Source organism: Orbicella faveolata, unplaced genomic scaffold (genome assembly GCF_042242905.1).
Source record: "Orbicella faveolata isolate gen_17 unplaced genomic scaffold, um_ofav_v1 contig_25, whole genome shotgun sequence".
NCBI classification, from domain to species: domain Eukaryota; kingdom Metazoa; phylum Cnidaria; class Anthozoa; order Scleractinia; family Merulinidae; genus Orbicella; species Orbicella faveolata.
In genome coordinates, this window is record NW_028301553.1 from 9004205 (window position 1) to 9024041 (window position 19837).

The 19837-nt window shown below is 38.9% G+C and overlaps 1 protein-coding gene across 1 annotated transcript in view; it reads left to right on the plus strand.

Moving 5' to 3' along the window:
• Window positions 1-19837, plus strand: part of LOC110050317 (fibronectin type-III domain-containing protein 3A-like) — a 28650-nt gene that overhangs the window by 3648 nt on the left and 5165 nt on the right. Inside the window, exons 3-23 of the mRNA XM_089293241.1 lie at window positions 2110-2153; window positions 4744-4874; window positions 5090-5149; window positions 6306-6444; window positions 7459-7640; window positions 8387-8558; window positions 9035-9121; window positions 10054-10129; window positions 10506-10568; window positions 11757-11822; window positions 12370-12488; window positions 13104-13215; window positions 13603-13674; window positions 14568-14671; window positions 15416-15529; window positions 16352-16423; window positions 16829-16906; window positions 17001-17093; window positions 17506-17711; window positions 18222-18266; window positions 19648-19821. Of these exons, the coding sequence (XP_089149367.1) occupies window positions 2110-2153; window positions 4744-4874; window positions 5090-5149; window positions 6306-6444; window positions 7459-7640; window positions 8387-8558; window positions 9035-9121; window positions 10054-10129; window positions 10506-10568; window positions 11757-11822; window positions 12370-12488; window positions 13104-13215; window positions 13603-13674; window positions 14568-14671; window positions 15416-15529; window positions 16352-16423; window positions 16829-16906; window positions 17001-17093; window positions 17506-17711; window positions 18222-18266; window positions 19648-19821 (2209 nt within the window). The remainder of the gene's footprint in view (window positions 1-2109; window positions 2154-4743; window positions 4875-5089; window positions 5150-6305; window positions 6445-7458; window positions 7641-8386; window positions 8559-9034; window positions 9122-10053; window positions 10130-10505; window positions 10569-11756; window positions 11823-12369; window positions 12489-13103; window positions 13216-13602; window positions 13675-14567; window positions 14672-15415; window positions 15530-16351; window positions 16424-16828; window positions 16907-17000; window positions 17094-17505; window positions 17712-18221; window positions 18267-19647; window positions 19822-19837) is intronic.

Sequence of the window (19837 nt, forward strand, 5' to 3'; positions counted from 1 at the left end):
TGACTGGATGTGATACTGACAATACATGTGGTACAATACTGAAGAATTGGGTCATGCTGAGGATGTTGCTTTTGAGTTATGGATGCACGGACAATTTGGAGAGCACAAGAGAAGCCAAGAGTTACTAAAGGCGTCACTGAGAGCAATAAATTGGACACATAGCTTCCTGAGTGCTCTCCAAACTACTGAGCATGTTCATAACTTGATAGGTAAGATAAAGTCTGTATACATGAGCTAGGTGGAATATCAGGCCAAAACTTATCCCAGTTTCCGTTGTATGAAGCAGCTAAGAGTTTTTCTAGTCACCCCTGGATGGAATGCTAGTCCGTTGCAGGATTACCCCCAACATTAAGTTTGCCAGTACTCATTTACATGTACACACCTGGGTGGAGAGAGACACTGTGAGAGTAAAGTGTCTTGCCCAAGAATACAACACAATGTCCCTGGCTAGAACTCGAACCTGCACCACTTGCATCCAGAGGCGAGCCCACTAACCATGAAGCCACCACACTTCCCATAACTCGATAGATGTACAGCTAAAGACAAGAACCAATTCTTCAACAATGTAGTGACATTGATTGTGAATAAGTAAGAAACAGCTTTATTCTTGGTGATGAAATTAAGTTCTCTTTTGTGAATGGTACAGACAAACACACTCTCTCTGCTCCAGTTCTCTGTCTTCGTCAATACTTTGTGAGGCTAGAATTCCTGCTGAAAGAACTTCACATTTGTTATAGTAACCATTTCAAATATCAATTTTATTTTTTGGTTAAAGCAAGTGAAAACGAATTTTTGTTATTGTGGTGATTTGCACACATCATTTTTTTTTTTGCTTTGATTATCATGTTTTCATTCAGTAAATGAATATTAAAATAGAAATTTGAGACAATGCCTCAACATCTTATTCATTTTGAGAATAATATGCTTAAAAAACATGGTTTTATTTTTGAATACCAGACTCTTGTCTATTGTTCTTACTAACAACATCCATTGATGGAATAGTTTCTTTTTTATAATTCTTCAAAGAAAACCTCTGTTAAGCAGGAGAATAGTGGTTTAATTACTATACAAATAAAATTCCAGAAGTAATGACCTGTTACCATAGTAAAACCAGCTTTGGTATACCGACTGCCTTAGATTGTGAAATACAACATGTGTCCTTATCTAAACATATCATAGTAGAAAAAAAAAATTGCTTGAATATGTAGTCTTGATATGACATTCCAACAAGTTAGTAGCCATGGAAATGTCCATTCTTGTTACAAGTTGGATATAAATCAATTTTCTTTCCACCAAATAGATTTTAAACACAGTTTATGGTTTTTCTTTATCAACGTATTTATTATTTTCAGAATTTAAGCTGTTAAAGGCCATATTTACTAATTAAATCAAATAGTATTTTTTTAAAAGCATAATTAAAACATCACATTTTGTTTTGAAACATCTGTTACCCAGGATATAATTATTTCAAGCCAGTTAAAAGGTTTTGTTTGAAAGAATCCCTCAATACACTGTAGAACTTTGTCTGATATATTTTTTCAAATCCTGCTCTATCAGTGTTTTGTCTTTGCTATAGATTCTACCTGAACACATGATTGACTTTAAAATATCTACGAAGTAACCATCAGCTCTACCGACCTGCAAGCCCTAGTCTGGAAATTAGAATTAGTTATTACATATTTAATTTCCAGCACTGTAATATTTTTTTGTGAATTTATTTATCATTGATGTACATGCTGTGCAAGGTAGTAAATATGGAGCATTCCCTCTTCCTGCATTGCAGGTTAGGTAGCTTTTCCTAAGTGTGCATAGGAAGTTTGATTTGTTTATTGTCTTAGCTGTGATTATCATCACAAAGAGAGGAGAAAGTAATAATTTTGAAAGAGTAACTTACATGTAACATTAAACTGCATAATAATATTTTGTAGGAAGTAGTTTTTTCCCTAGTTGAAGGAAAACCTTTTTTTTGTAGCCTGAATTAACTTTGCAGTATGTTGTTTTGATCTATAGCTTAAACGCATTGTGTTAATGTTCCAATTGCTTTGATTCTTCTCTGTTTACTCGGAGGCCTCATTCTGTTTGTGATTCTTTCTGGTTTCTTGTTTATAGAGAAAAGTATGTCGGAAGAGCTGAAGATTCAAAAGGCACCTGAGGTGAGCTTGATCAATAGAGCAGTAATGTTTGTTTCTCTTCGTATAATTCCAGTTTGTGATGTCACTGAGGCTCACCCAAAAATACACAGTAATGAATATCTGTTCGAATGACAAAAACCTGTTTGCTTGCCAGTTGTCATCTATCCAAGATGGCTGGGGTTATCCATTCCAAAAAATATTCAGCCTTTCAAATGGCAGCTGCTATCCATTCCAAAAAATATTCATTCATTTAGACTGGAAGAGGTTTTCCGTTCATAAAACAAAAACATTCAGCTGTTTCCTTACTCACTCGATGCTGCCGTCTGTTTGAAAAATATAATTTAGCTACTGAGCCATTTACAGCCATCCGTTCAATTCTTTTTCTTTGGCCGGTCCAATGGCTGGCATTCTCTGTTCAAAATTTTTCTTTAGTTGTTCAAATGGCTGCAAAGTTGATTTTGCTTTGATGAATTTGACTAAAATTCGTCAAAATCATCAACTCTGCCAAGCTGATTTTGCTTTGAAGAATTTGGCTAAAATTCGTCAAAATCATCAATTCCACCAAGCTGATTTTAAGCTGATTTTGTTTTGGCGATTTTGACTAAAATTCAACAAAATCATCAATTCTGCCAAGCTGATTTTGCTTTGACAAACTTGACTAAAATTCATCAAAAGCACCATGCACTCAAAATTTTTCTTTAGCCATTCAAACAGCAGGCATCATCCATTCAAAATTTTTCTCTAGCCATTTATGTGGCTGGCATCATGTATTTGAATTTCTTTCTAGCAGTTCAAACGGCTGGCATCTTCCCTGCAAAATATTTTCTAAGCCCTCTCAAAGGCTGCTTGAAATTGCGACTAACTGGTCGCCAATGTGACCAAAAATCGGGTGTTGGCGACCAGATATTCAGAACTGGTCACCAGTGGACGATTCACCTTTTCTTCCATCAACCTTTTAACCCCAAAGTGTAAATGACATTACTTGTGGATGAAAGGTACAATTTATTTGAATAGATATAGTAAACCAAACCCGCGATTCTTTGATCGCCAACTGTATCGCCATGTTTGATTCAGCAGCTTCTCTATTTTAAGGGACACTAAAGTAAATGATCCTCTCACATCGGAAAACTTCGAAATGGCTACCCCTGTTTGAAATCACCCTATAATGCATTGCAAACCCTTGAGCATTGAGTATGTCATGTATGCCTAGACAAGTTGCGTCTCTTCTATCTGGCTACTGGAAATTTGAATTTGGCGACTATTTTTTACCACTGGCGACTTAAGGATTTTTTAATTTCGAGCCCTGCATCTGAACCATTACAGGATGGACATCCTTTTTTTTTCCTTGGCCACTTGAACAGTACAGTACTGTTTTGAAACCACTTTCTGATGCATTTTCAACCTCACAACTGAGGCTGGGGGAAATATTTTGCTCTGACATGGCTCAAACAATACTTGAAAGAAACTGGAATCACCACCACATACTAAAATTTTTTTAGGAGGTTAGGGGAAGAGTAAGATTGCACTGCATGATGGGAAGGCTGGGTGCAATAGCATCGAGTATACAACAGTTTTCCCTTGTTCTGATTGGCCACATTTTCTATGGCATGGTACAAATAATTGAATATTCTTCCATGAACATGTAGTGTTACATGTGTACATATGAAATGTTAATGAGTAAAGAAAAATTGAAAACTTGTCATCTTGTTTTCATCCAAAACATTGACAGTTCCCTCGTGCAGTGTATGGTTCATTGTAACTTCTTGTATCAACCATCATTTGAACTCTCTTTCCCACTTACCATTGGTTTACACTGTAACACTAGATGTACATACATAAAAACACTGTACATGTAAACATTCTTGCTCACCTAATTGTTTGCTATGAAGCCCCTTTTTTGAGATAACGCAATAATTTTCACGGGTGCATAAAGGACTGTTAGCTGGTCAAAACCACCAGCTATCAGCCACCTTTGAACAGCTGTCTACATGTCCTTTTGTCTCATTGTACCATCACATCTGATGAAAAGTCTGTCAGTTATTAATAAAAGGAACTTGTAAATAATCTGTTTCACAGTTTTAAGTCGCAATCAATGCCTTTTTAACAGGTGTACAAATTAGATGGGCAAATTGATTCCACCATCATTGTATAGTTTGCTTGATATTTGTCCAAGCGCTGTTGAACGTCTGCAACATTAACAACAATATTTTCCAGTATTACGTGCAATCTACTGAAACAGCAAGGCATTTCAGCTCAATGTGGCAACTGCTGGGGTCGCCAATGCGACCAATTTTTTTTCACTGATTTTTTCATGATTTTCACTGAAATGCACTTGCTGGTGACTACATGTAAATTTGAAAACTTAGGGGACAGCTGGCCCCAAGGTTTTTTCCTCAAAGTCGTCCCTGCATTTGCACTGAAGAGGGCAGGGATTATCGAGATTCTAGGTTTCAAAATTTTCTGGGGAGGGCACGGGAGTGTGCATTCTTGAGGAGCAGGGCACAGGGCTACCATGGCCGCTTACTATTTCTTATAAGCCTTCTTCTTTAAAACTAAGAGTGACGGCCTTGAATTTAATAACTATTAATAGAATGTTGTTACTGATTTCTAGATTGAAGTTTTAAACTGCTCAACAGTGAAAGTGTCGTGGGCAGGGCAAGTTAGTAACAACAGTCATCTTACTGGATGCAGTTTTGACCTGCAAATGTTCTCCAAGGCATCACCTTATAGTTCAATTTACAGGTACATATATGAAATCCCTTGCTACAGTCCTGGCCAAGAGATACATGTAGAAGGTCACAACTTGAGTTTCCCAAATATTTACATGTAAAGTTCGGTGTCATGTTGTTGCAGTGCTAATTTGTACATATATGTATTTTCATAAGAAATACATTGTTTTGTAGTTTTACCTTAAGTTGAAGTTCTCTTTGATAAAATACTTTTTTGTTTTCTGTTAGTGGTTCATCTAAGGAGTTTATTGTTAAAGAACTCAGACCTGGAACTCAGTACAAGTTCAGGTTAGTTTTTTAGTTTAAGCTTTGCTGCGTGTATCTTCAGGTGTTTCTAAGGACAGTAAGGGGTGGTGAATGCTCCTCCAAAAACCATATCTTGCATGGGTCTCGCAGTCTCTTTTTATCAGCAGCATGTGCATCTTGCATTCCTGGAGTCTTGAATTTTTGCAAGGCCGAGAAAGTCTTGATTGATTTGTTTTGTTTTTTTAATGATGTCCAAAGGTCTAGAGTCTGAATGTATCACTCTCGCATTTAAAACCGGTTGAAGTCTCACTCTTGAAAATGAAAAAGTCCAATGTTGTAGCTTGTAAAGTAAAACACTATCCTTGTCTTCTCAAATTTACCATTCACCACCCCCACAGTTCTTAGTTGGGGTTCTAGCTCTAGGAAGGGCACTTATTGGCGAGCGGGCACTTTGGAAAAACTAACTGTTCTTAATTTAAACTGAAAACTGATATATTTCATGTAGCTTTTAAAGCATGTCCTGCTTGATATTCACTCTTAAATTTAGTTTGACTAATTAAGTTTATTATCATTATTATGAATGTTCTATTTTATCAATATACACTGTACATGTAAATAGTTTTGTGAACTTGAATTTTATTGTCGTATTTTAAGTTGTGAAGCACTGTTGGTCAGCGAATGTAAATAGTGCTCTAAAAGTTATTAAATTATTATTATTATTATTATTATTATTGTTGTTGTTTTTGTTATTATTATTATTATTATTATTATTATTATTGTAAGTGTTATTGTAATGGTTGGCAGGTGCTTATTTCTTTTTGGATATAAACACTTGAACAATGTAAAACAAAGAAAACTTCTTGTTTTAAGGAATAGTGTCCTAACCAGGAAATTATCTTATTGTTAAACTCTGGATCTACATGTACCCAATCACTAATGCCATTAATGACACGAGGAAACTAATCAAAATTTGCAGTAAAACCTTCTATTGAAGCAAAAATAATATTATTGATGATTGTTTTTGCTTCACTTTTTATACTACATTGGCCAAACCAATATGTTTAACACTGTAGTGATTGATTGTTAGCTCTGGCAAAACATTCTGTACTCATTTGTAGACATACAGGTGGGAGAAAATAATCTGAAAGAAGAAGACAGTCATTCAATTGATGCATGTGTTGCGGCAATATTTTGACAGATTACAAGCTAAGAAGGATGATGATGAGGGAGAATTTTCTCCAGAAGTTACCTGTGATATGCCGTGTTCTGTACCCTCCACACCTAATCAGCCTCATCTTGGAAGCAAGACAAAAACCAGCTTCACAGTCAAGTGGACGGTTAGTACCTATACTTTCTCTTGTAATTAGTATTACATTGAAGAGGGTCATACAGTATTCTCATGATACATGATTAGCTGAATTTACTTTCCATGAAACGTGAATTAAAGAAATTATTCTTCGTGATCCATGACCAGAAGGTTTTGTGCACCCCGTGAAGAACTTGAATTACTAACCAATATTCATGATTTCACTACTCTATTCTACATCATTTTGAGACGTGAGTCCTCTGAATGGTTAGAGTCGTCTATTGAAAGTGATTTGGGTATGTGATTTGCAATAAGGAGCATTTACTTAGCCTTTCATGATTTTGCTTTCTTCATACACTCTTCTAGCATAAGAGCAGGTTACTAAAAAAGGTACCTTACTTGCTTACGTTCGTGATTCAGGAAAATGAGATTTTGATATCCGTGATCCGTGATTTGCTATTTTTTCCACCAGAGAACCATGCCAGAGACCTCCCCTGTAAGACCCTCAATGAATTTTCTCTGTACCTACTCTCAATATCAAAATTTCTCCTTTCTATTTTACCATACATCTCTTTTTACTGAACTTTTAATTTGATTATGCCGCTAACAAAGAATTTGATGGTATAACTTATTACACATAGTCTCGTCAGTAAATGAATATTCAAGTGACATTGCAATTATTTTTGTATTGATCACTTTTCAACCTTACAAGGTTGACTAGAAAGGTCTGTACTGTGGTTGTGGACAAAGCTGGCATCCACAAATGAAAATGTCAAAAAAATAAAACTTTATTTAACTGTCTACTTGTCTCACGAAATTGATGTCAAAAAGAGTAACAGAAAGATGCACTTTTAGCTTAGAACTCACTCTACCCAGAAATTGGTAGCAAAAACTAAAAAAAATAAAATGCCCCAAAATGACCCAGCCTTTACTTTCTACTAATACCTCAGCCACGAGTATAAAGAAAAACATCCATTGTCTTGTTTTGTTCCATCACTAGTAGAAACCTAACTTTATTATTAACATTCTTCTTTCTTTCACTCAGGCACCATCGGATAATGGCTCTCCAATCACATTGTACAGATTGGAATGGAATAAGGGTGAAAAGGGTGGCCCATACACAGAGGCTTACTGTGGGCCCCAGAGACAGTTCAAACTGACACATAAGCTCCCTCCTGCCACGCCCTGTTCATTCAGACTGCAGGCGGTGAACAGCATAGGAGCAAGGTGTGTACAAATTATTTAAGAAATAGAAAACATGAACCGTGTTTCTATCGAGTTATAGAAACACGAGTGGAAGTTTGGGAGAACGAGAAATGCTCGCCTGCGGCTCGTGTTCCCACAGCTTTTTCGAGTTCTCCCAAACTTTCACAAGTGTTTTTATAACTTGATAGAAACACGGAGAACATGTTTGTTATTCCTTTTAGAAAACACCGCGACGAAAAAAAAGGAAATCAAGTTGTTAACTTTGATTATCAAAATGTAAATTCTCTTTGCTCGCGCCATCATTACGTCAACAGCTCGTGCTAGCTCTGTGTTTCTATCGAGTCATAGAAACACGATTTTTAACCAATCAGTGCACGTATTTTCTTAGGACTGTTTTCTAAATGCTGTTACAATAATACTGTGTGTACATAGTTTTGTCTGTAAAATTAAGGAGTCAGATCTGAAGTTTGCTGGGCGCCAGGAAAATTGACTGGCTGTGAGGATTATTTTGCCTGCCTGGTTTGACCATCTTTATAAAGAGTAAAAAGAAATTCAAATTCTCATAAAGAAATTCAGTTCAAAAAGGTTTACCTGTCTGTTAAAACGAGTCGCCTTCCCGCTGAAATCATTAATTAAACGCCCGCCTGCCTTTCTTCCTTCGTTTTTTTAAAAAGTTATCATTGATTCTTCATTCCACCTTAAAAATGCAGCCTGTTTATCTGCTTCCTTTATTTCATACCGACATACTTTCTTTCTCATAACTGCAGTAAATTCAGCAAAGAGTTAAAGTGCATAACCAGTGCAGGAGCACCATCTGCACCGTCGTCTCCCAAGCTAGACAAGGCAGGCGTCAACTTCATTAGTCTGTCATGGAGTAAACCAGAATCCAAAGGAGCTGAGATCTCAGAGTATTTATTGGAAATGGAAGATGATACTACGGTGAGTGACAGATCTCTAGGGTAGACTACTGAAGTCTGATTTCAACAGCAGTTTGAGTAAGAATTTCATGGCTTTTTTAATGTTACAAGTAGACCTTAATGATTGGCCTAGTTAAGATATACATTAATAGGTTCCTGCTCTATACAACTACTTCAGCTTCTTGTCAGTAATAGATTTCGTACAGCTACTTAACATTCATGCAGTGATTCTCGAGAGAAACGAGAATTGTCTTGCGAGAAACGAGACAAGAGGTGGTACATGTAACTGTACGTTTGAGTGGTACAGTACATCTGATAATATCAGTTTTTATTGATACTGAAGTAATTACATGTAAAACACATTTTATTACCAGTGATTGCGTACAGTAGAATGGACTTGTTAGGACGAGTGAAAAAGGGCACTGTGCTGTAATAGTGTTCTGCCCTGTGCAGTCTTGCAACCAGCCATCTTTTTTATGATCATGTCCAACATTTCAGGGCTATGGGTTCCGTGTGGTGTATCGAGGAATAGAAAACTCTTGTGTGATCGATAAACTACAGAGAAATACTTGCTACAAGTTCAGGGTAAGTATTGGTAGAAAAAAAAAATCGTATTCACCGTCGAAGCAAGCTAACAGGAATAGTGTTGTTTATTACAAGTTTTAAAGGAATAGAACGATTTCAAAGACGCATCATGTGCACTGCTCTTGCAAACAGTCCCTGCTACAACATTCCATCGTGTACACCAGCTTGCGTATTGTCCCTGCAACACGCACCTTATAAGTAGACATGAAGGGGCTTGTCCTCACTTCACGTCCCCGAAAAATGTCCCCAAGTGTATGCCGACATACTTGAGGACACTTGGGAAATTCCCTCTCCTCTTGAGATGCATGTACATGTGTGTGGTTCTTCCTATGAACCAGTGTGCTGCATTACTCATACCATCTAGCTAGCGCTGTTTTTGTTTGTACACTGATTGTGCCTGAAACAAGACACTTCCTTGACTTGTAGGATGAATTTTGATGCATCAAACAATACATGTGTCCAAGTGTGTGCCGACCTCTACGGAGTTTATAATGTCCATCTCCTCATGAGATACATGTGTGTGGTTCTTCGTATGAACCAGTTTGCTGTATTACTCATTTGACCTTCCAGCCGGCACTGTTTTTGTTTGTTTTCTGACTGCTGGTGCTTTCCATTCGATGAAAAATTTCTGGAAATATCCCGTGACAAATGGAACAACAGCGTTTTTTAGAATTTCCGGAAACTGAGAGGACAACCTTGCTAGGTATTCCCAACCATTTGTCCCCGTTTCGAAATTTTCCGAATTTTTGATTGAATGGAAAGCGCCTCGTGCCTGAAACAGAACACATCCTTGTAGGATGAATTTTTACACATCAAGCAATACATGTTACCCTAGCTAACCTGTTTACTATGGATTTCCTTACTATCGCTTCATTCATGATTACCCAGCGAGATGTGTACCACACTTTAATGATGGTGTATTCTGTTGACAGCTGCTGGCATCTAATTCACAAGGAAAGAGCAAATGGAGTGATACTGTGATGTTTGACACTTGCCCTGAAAGACCAGGTAAGTATTTCAATCACACACAAAAAAATTTTGAATGGTCAATTTAGATAGCGCATGTACAACTTTGCCGCATGTGACAAGTTATCAGCAAATGCATGACACAGATTGTTTCATGTAAATCCAACCCAGAAATTCTCATGTAAGTTGCAGGATTGACTTGCACAATAACTGCTCACTTTTAATGTTGTAAGTTTGTGATAACGTAGAAGTAATACTGCTAGAAGTAGGGTAGAAGTACTCCTAGTCGCTTCATGCTACAGAAGCCGGAGATAGGCACCTGCCTGATGGGCCACTTCGCTCGTACAGTATGTAGACTTTTACCATGGTCAGTATGTGAAGCTCAACACACGATTATTTGATTTTGTCTCCTATGTAGGTCAGCCATCACCTCCTGTGCTCGAAGGAAAAGTTCGATCTTCAGGATTTACTGTGTCATGGGGTAATTAATCAAAACAAGATAATTCAATTGTAGTCTAACAAGTGGTTTATCACTTGAGACCCTATGAGCAAACTGTGACGGCTACGCTAACGAGAAGGTCATCAAACAAAAGATTTAACGAACAGAACAATGGCTGTACACATGCGTTTAATTTTTAGTCTATTTCTTAGGCGTTGTCTGCACAACAGAAATGTGTTTTAGGTTTGCGTATTTTGGACAACATGAAGCACGAAGAGCAATTTGTCATATTTTGTTTTGGAATTGAACGCTATCATTGCATAGTTGCTAAGTTTGAGGACGTTTTTAGACCGGTATACATGTGAAGCCTGTACTGAACCGGTCCCGGTTTTTCAAAGGGTGGATAACGCTATCCACCGGATAAATAACTATCCAGCGGATGGCGTGGTTTGTTTTGTTAACACTTATCCACTGGATAGCGATTTATCTGGTGGATAGCCTCCAGCCTCCAGCCTTTAAACGACTAGGGCCAGGTGTAGATAATTGCAAAATTCAAATTTAAAATATAAATTCAATACTTACCATGCTCCATTCTCGTCGTCGCTCTCATCACTGCTTAAGCTCCCCACTATTACGCGTGAATCGATTCAAACAATGTGTTCACTAACACCATAGGTACATATACGCATGGCTGTTAGCATGCATGGCTTGCCTATGATTCCGTTTGTTGTACAACAAACAGAAGTAAGATGATTGCAGCTTTAATTTTAGAATTGACAAAGGTATTAGTTTCTAAAGAAACTCGGTGTTCACTCGCGTCGACGGCCAAGACAGGGCAACACGGGCAACACTTAAGCCCAGGTCAAACGTCGAACTTCACATGAGGCGAGCTAAGTTGCAATTTGAGTCGATCCAAAAGGGTAAAGCTCGGCCGTTGGGTCGAACTTCAAACTTAATTCGAATTTAGATCGACCAACGCATTCTATCATTCTACTTTAGACGGATAGAAGGTGTTGGTCGATCTAAATTCAGTCGGACGGACTCGGTTGGGTCAAACGTCGAACTTATCATGAACTTAATTCGTTCAGTTTAGTTCACGAGTCTCGTGTGGAGTTCGACGTTTGACCTGGGCCTTCGCTGTTTATCAACTGAAATTACAAATAAACTAACCCTCGAGGCGAATTTAGAAGCCATTTCGAACAGCCATCTAACAGTTTGACTTGTGTTTAGATCCACCATCAGATACCGGAGGGTCAGAGATCACAGCTCACATATTAGAAGCGGATGACGGCAAAGGTACTGAACTAATTCACTTACAGACACCTTATTTATCAATGTAAATTGGGACCACTGAAGCTTACAATCGTTAATGGATTCTACTACAAAGCGGATTTAGAGTGGTTTTCACTTGAAGGTATAAAGTAAATGGAATTTGCTTTTTCGCCACTAAGCGACAACGCGACTTCAAGGAAGAAGTTTTTGAGGTCGTTGTTCGTGATGTTGGTGATAAATAGTGCATAGCAAGTTATGCTGAGATAAAGAAGGGATTGCAGCTCATTGAAAAGAAGAGTGTAACCATGTTTAAGAAAACGTAAATTTCCTTAACAGGAACAGAAACATAGAAAATTCATCATAACCATTACGGAAAATTAATGATATTGCGTCCTTGTGACAATTTTAAAGCCAAAATGGCGGTATTTTTCAACGCTCAACAAAAATTGAACTTTCCCCTAAACTCAGAATAAATTTTTACTCGTATCACAGAACCACAAACCTGGTGAAAACATTTTGTGTCATATACACCTAAGGATTATGTTTCAGACGTTTCCTTTGTTTTCTCCAGGAGGGCAGTTTGTTGAGGTGTATAGAGGACTGGACCGCGAGTACACTTTTACTGGCTTGTCTCCTGGGCACTTGTACAGAATCCGTTTCGCAGCACTTAGTGATGGGGGCATCAGTGAGGTGAGCTGACAGTTTGGTTAGAAAAATTGTTAAGTTGCTTAATGCGACATCAGAGGCGCGGTGTCCTGATGGTTAGCGCCGGCGCAGTACTCTGGATCGAGCGGTCCTGCGACCCCTTTTTCGAAAGTCTCGGTAGTTCCGGTTCCGAATTTGTTGTTGTTGTTGCTGCCGTGTTTACAATCAAGACCGAGATATTAATAATTTTGAAATTCAAACAACAAAATTATCAGGAAAAGAAACAGAATGAACTGTTTTTTAAGCTGAAACCCCTTGGATTTAGATCATAAAATATGGCCTTGGGTCCGTTAAGCTACCGGGGGTTCCAACCCTAGTCGGGGAAATTGTGTTGTGTTCTTGGGCAAGGCACTTTGATCTCACAGTGCTTCTCTTCACTCAGGTGTATAAGTTGGCACCGGCGAATTTAGTTCTGGGGGTGGGGGAGAAACCATGTGATGGACTAGAATCCCATCCAGGGGAGTAGAAATACTCACCTAGTTGCTTCATGCTACGGAAACCGGGATAAGCCAAGGCTTTGTGAGAACATTTCACCACGCCGTCTTGGTTATGAGTTTTTGTGGCAGGATGTTAAAGTTTCGTCTCTTTCTTATCTTTCAGTGGTCCAAAGTGAAGAAAATCAAGACATCAGCAGTCATACCCGGCCAAGCCAACCCACCAGTCTTATCAAAGAATCACAAACCTCAACCCAATACCCTGGATCTTCGTTGGGGTAAGCTTACAGTATCTCCTCAAACGAGTGTAACCGTTTGCTGTACAACGCACTTAGTGTACGTTTGGCAATGTTACATTTGGAAATGAAGTACAATGCAATCCCGAGTTCTCGAACTCTGGATTTTTCGAATCTTCCGTTAACTCGAACCAAAAGTCATTTCCCTCCCCTCAGTCCAACGCTGTAATTTTACCCCCGATTTCTCAAACTACCTGATTTTCGTTTCCATTGGAGGCTCGAAAAATCGGGATTCCACTAAATCTGAATTTAGAGAATGTTTACTCAAATGGAAGTACGTGTTTGCATTTAATTTTTGGCCACTGGCCACCAGTTTAGTTACTGGACTGAAACACTATGATAAATGTGAGCTGACTTTCTTCTTGGCAGATCCACCCAGCTATGATGGTGGTGCCGCGATATCAGGCTACGTCATGGAAATGGAGAACTCTGTAACAAAAGGTCAGAATGCCACTTTTGTTTTGTACTTTGCAGTTGGAATCAAAATATTAATCTAAGAACTTTAAAGATGTGACTTCGGATAACAAACTATATTCGTCTCTAAGCCTGAGTATATTGAAAGCAATTTGCAATTTGCTGCAGTGTAGCGAAAGTGTGGCAAAGGTGTGCTCCGCTCACCTAGCACCATGCAGATACAGTAAAAGTAGGATAACAACTCCCAACAGTAAAGATAACATTTTACGATTGTTAACAGATCCCGAAAGTAGTGAAACTTCGTGAAAAAACGACAACCGGAAAAGCGCTACATCCAAAGGAACTTTCCTGGGTGCTGATGTTTCTCATTGGAAATAACAAATACCAGTTGTACCATCATTTTTATTATTATTATTATTATTATTATTATTATTTTTATTTATTTATTATTTTCAGCAGCATTGCTTCTTTTGAGCTCTGTGTAATATGGAAAATATTCTTACTAGTGTTTAACATTAGATTTTGAGCTCAAGATTTCTATGATGTGTAGAAATCGAGAGCGAATAATCTAATTATTTTAGTATAAATCTACTAGTCGTTCAAATCTATCTCTAAATTCTCTCATTAGACACTTCGAAAACGCAAAGTAGCGGCCGCCAGTTCGTTAAAATCCGCACACTGCTAGGCGAGTCACTATCTACAACAGAATAGATAGTGAGCAGCGTGTTCAATAAGAGAACGGTATTTGTGATAGAACGCTACTAGATTTGTACTAAATAATGATGGATAGGCTAGACTATGGAACATGTTTTAGCTACCTGAATGTACCCCCCCCCCCCCCCCCAAAGTAGGGATAAAACAACGCTGCTTAATCCGACTTAACGTTCTGAAATTAAAAGTTTTTTCGTTTGTGTTTTCAGAGTTCAAGGAAATTCACCATCTTATGGACAATGTGTGTACAGTAAGTGGGCTTCTGCCTGGAAGGACTTACTCCTTCAGAGTGAAAGCAATAAATGAGGCTGGGGTAAGTTATAATTAGCCCGGTTAAGATCTCAATTCTCATTACTGTTTTCACACGTCTTCTATTACTATAGTGGTGAGAATTTAGTTCTAAGTTGAGTAAAATTTCTTGAGATGATCAGGTTTATGATTCTCATGTCTTTCCTACATAAATTTGTAATAAATAGGTAAGGAGAAGAACAAGAGAGCTTGATCGTCAAAGTTTGTTTCGGCAACATTACAGTGCTACCTACGCGCCTCACCTATGATAACCTTGTAGTTTTTGACAATTTTTTTTCACATTTTTTTTTTGAAAACTTCCGTTTCAAATGGCCAATCAAACTGCGACAACTTGTCGCAGTTTCAAACGTTCACAGGTTGAGTCTTGAAATTCCCACGGAAGTGAACGATGAATTTGACAGTTTAGCATTTCCGCCCTCGACAGGTCCCATGTTTTGACTGGCCGGTTGACTTAAAATGTTGTCTCTAAAATGAAGACGATTGCTCAGCCCTTCGAATACGTTTTTTGGTTTCAACTTGAATAAAAGTAAACCTCAAACAAATTTTCTCTTAAATTTCTTTCATTTTTCACTGTACGTTGAGAATTTTGGGTCTTAAGAAGCGGAGTGCTTGCAGTGATATTTGATACGCATATTCTAGTCCAGGGATTCAGATTTTTTTTTTGTTTTTTTTGCACTCTATTTGTGTTCAGTTCTTACTGCCCCTCGTTCCATATCCTCTTATGTTAGTGTCCTAACCCATCCAACAGGTCGGCAAGGTATCAACGGTGTCGCACATCACTACAGCTCCAGGTCCCCCCGATGCTCCGAGAGCGCCTGACACTTTGTGCCGCTCAGCTGCTGCTATCATTGTTTCTTGGGAGGTGAGTTATTAGATAACACGGCACATCGCGCATTTGATACGTCGGCCTTGTTATATTGAGATCACTTAGGCGCCGTCCGCACTACGTCGGAGTAATTTGAAAACCAAGCTTCATTTCTACGGTTAAGCCTACCGTCCACACTAATCCGTCACGAAAACGGAGCTTTCCGGTAACGCTCCTTCCAACCGGAGAAATTTGAAAACGCCGGCTTTGCGTTTGAGTGTGGACGGAAAAACGTTTGAAAACAGAGCTCTTCGAAAACGATGACGTCACGATGATCATGTGACTTCCCGGCCCGAGTCTTTCTCAAACACAGATGCAAAATGGCGGGTAATTGTTGCATTTTCAAATTTTCTCCGGCGTACTGTGGACGAAAAACATTGGATACATTTTCAAATGAAACGCCGTTTTCAAATTTCTTCGACTTATTGTGGACGGGGCCTTAGAAGTCTGCGTGGGGCCTGAGACCCATACAGCCCGGTTTGTCCCGGATTGCTGTAGCGTGAAGGTTTACCTCTATGTTTTTTTCAAAACGATATTTTGAGTGATTTTGGCGCTGTACAGGATTACCATTAAATTGAAGGAATCGTGAAAATATTTTCATGAGATGGAAAAACACCAAATAGATAATAATAAACCATAAAGGAACAAGGATGGTTAAGGATGGAGAAGATTAACACGGATTGCAAGCGACGAACTAGAAAAATTTAGGCTTAACTTTTCAAGATTCGCAAACCGTGACGTAGCTCCTCTTACAGACATCATAACCATTTAGTCTGAGTTAGTCTCTGAAACATTTTTTTTTTAATTTTTCTTTCACAGAACCCTACAGAGAATGGCACTCCAGTGACAGGTTATACGTTAGAGTGGATGGAAGATGGGAATTTCATTGAGGTACTACTGTGGACGAAATTGTTCTGGCATTATACCGTTTCTCAAAAATACTGTTGCATGATTAGTTCTAGTATAGTTTAGTCTAGAACGCTGAAACCTTTTCATTAACAATGCCGGGAAACTTGCCAGTAAAGGAGGGTTACAAAATCCCTTTCCTTGTTGCTTCGCCTAGGTTGACTTTCACTTGTTTTTCTCTGCTCTTTAATTGTGGACCGGATTGTTCGAAGCCCGACTTAACTAACCCAGGATAAGCGAGAATTTTGATTTTAGTTTTGTAATTTTTCGGTGAGGTTTTCTGTTTATATTGTTTAGCGTTAACTTGCTTTCGAACAACCCGGCCCTGTATAGTAGAAAAGACGCACACGACGCTACTTTGCTCTGATAATACTTGTCCTTCCGTTTCAGCTGTACAGTGGCGCGGACAAAACTTGTGAAGTCCGCAAGGGAGTCAGTCCAGCCAGCTTTTATTATTTCAGAGTTAAGGTTTGTTGTTTATAACCGCGTTTTAATCTTTTGTTTGACTTATGGTATTTAATTTTTCCCGCATTTTTAATGGTCAAATTGTTACTTTCCCCAGGCTCTCAGCGCGGTTGGTCCCAGTCTCTGGAGCGCGGTTAGTACTTGTCAAACCCCAGCTGCCTCGCCTTCCGCCGTGACGTCAATAAAAGTGGTAAGAGAAAATGAACACCGTTTTGTATTTCCGGAGAATAATTGCTTACAAGTTTGTGATAACTATTAATATCATTTATATTTTAACGCAGTATGTTCCTGAAACGTATTTTAAAGACATCTTTAGTGCGTTTTCGGTACGACGTCGGTTCGTTTTCGGTTTATCTTCGGTACGTCTTCGAAAGTCCTTGGTATGTCTTCCTTATGAGTGCGACATCGGTACGACTTCCCTATGTCTTCGGTAATCTCCGATGCAACTTCGACAGGAGCTCATGACGGGCTCCTGACTTCGATGTATCTTTGGTAAAAGGATCGAACCATTTGAACCTAACCTTGACAGATAATTTCATCAATGTTGCAGATTTACAAACGAATGTTTCAAGGCTTTTTGAACTTGATTTTTCTTCTTCCAGGTACAACAGTCTTCCTCTCATGTGCGTCTGCGCTGGCGACATCCGGGAAACAATGGCGCAGAAATTACGTCATATAACGTGGAAGTGGCGGGTTGCAAGAACATCAGTTTTGACGTGAACACCGGCGAGGGATCTGAAACCGAGGAAGAAACGCCTGTCATACAGGAGTATGACATCACTGAACTTCAGCCCAACACTCTTTACAGGTAGGAAGAAGGATTTGCTTTGTGAGTAATAACATTACTGTAGTCTATGAATCCACTGTTTGGTATCTCGCTGAGCACTATTTCGTTTGTTTCCTTTTTCTTTAAATATTTTATTAGTGGTACTATTCAGTATTAGTACTATTATTATTCCTATTATTTCTTGTATGTGTCTATTATTCCACGTAGCTTGGTGTGAATACGCCAAAATTGTTATTTACAAATTAATTTCTCATATTTATTCTTCATTTCACTTTGTCTTAGATTAGTATTTTTGCTATTTGCTCTAAATATTCTTAAGTAAACTTGTAAACTCGTAACTTATTGTTACCACGGCCCGTGGTAACAACACCCATCCCTATTTAGTTTATTGACTAATGTGCTCTTCTCGCAGAATTTGTGTTGAACGCTCCTCCCTTAACCTGTGTTTACTGTTAGTCGTAACTCATTTAGGTGGCCTCAAAATTGCGCTCTTTCTAATAGTCATCATTTGGTACTTTGTTGTTCCTTTAGAATACGTGTACAAGCCGTGAACAAAATAGGTTGCGGTCCATTTAGGTGAGACTTGCTTTATTAATCATTGATTTGTTAGGTGTGTTAATGGGTTTTACTAATATATAAGGTCACTTCCTCAATGCCGTACACTGTACTCTACTGAAACATCGACGTAAAGAGCAAAGTAAGAATCCATGTGGGGGCCAAAGGAATAGCGTCTTAAGAAGAAGCTTTTTTGGTTCGTCACGTCTTCTTCCCTAGGAAAGATTGCGTGACGAAGCAAAGGACGTTTGCATAGTGCGCTGTTAAAGGAAACTCTGCGGGAAAAAGTCTGGACTCAAAGAAATCTTGTGGAAGGTTAAATTTACTAACTGCAAGTCGTGTTGATTTGTTTTTTAAAGCTTCATCGTTTAAAAGCAACTAAAGGTGATATGCTTTTGTAGCGTGAAGTAATTAGCAGTATTGTTATCTTCCCCCCACCCCCTCCCCGGGACTGATAGTGGCTTCACCACCAAGCATTGTGTTTAGTCGTCTCAGCACATAGTTATGTACCAAGGTGGTGTGCTTGTCGTGGGGGTGGGGGTGGGGGGGGGGGGGGGGCTGCATTACAAGACGGAAAAATGTCTTGTCCTAGAGAAGTTATGCAGCAATGGTAACTAGATGTCTTGCCCAACATGTTTACCGCAGCGCTTCTATCAAAGTTAGTTATGAGGCATACGACAGTCCCTGTCAGTTCCCTCATATGACAGTACCCATAAAATTAAGCAGCCGTTTTAATATTAATCAACAATGATTTAGATAAACATATACAGGCAAAAACTAACGATAGATAAATCCGACGTTTCGGCGACATCTTGGCGCCATTGTCAAGGGAAACTAATTAAATATGCGATTTTAAGAGTAACTAACTGTTCAACCGGTGTTTACGAGCCGCAAGATTGCCCAGGAGTTCCCGACAAGCGAACCTAAGCCTCAGCTCATTGATCAACAATGCGTTGTGTATAACTTCAAGTGTGACCTGTGCGATGCTGGTTATGTCGGTTACACCCGTGGCCATCTGTTCGTACGCGTTGATGGACATAGAAGCAAGACCTCGTCAGTACGCAATCACTATGATAATAGACACGCAGGCAGGATTCCGGATGACCTTCGCAATTGTTTTAGCGTGTTGAAAAAATGCCACAACAAGTTTGATTGTCTCATTAATGAGATGTTACTCATTAAACAATTACGACCGTGTTTAAATGTACAATCAGACTCAGTTCGCGCTGAAGTCTTTGTCTAACTTATGCAAATTGGAAACTCTGAACTCTTAGTTACTCTTGAAATCGCATATTTAATTAGTTTCCCTTGACAATGGCGCCAAGATGTCGCCGAAACGTCGGATTTATCTATCGTTAGTTTTTGCCTGTATACGTTTTAATATTGTTTTTTTTTTCTGTAGTTCTACCGTATTCGCGACCACTGGTGACCTGCCCCCGCCAGCTCCTTTGTTGGAATTAGCCACGCCCTCGTACCAGAGTCTGAAACTTAGGTGGACGTCATCACGTGGCACAGGCGGGAAGACCGGCGCGGCTGGCATGACGTATACACTTGAAATGTTAGACAAAAATGGAAGGTGAGAATCACACGGT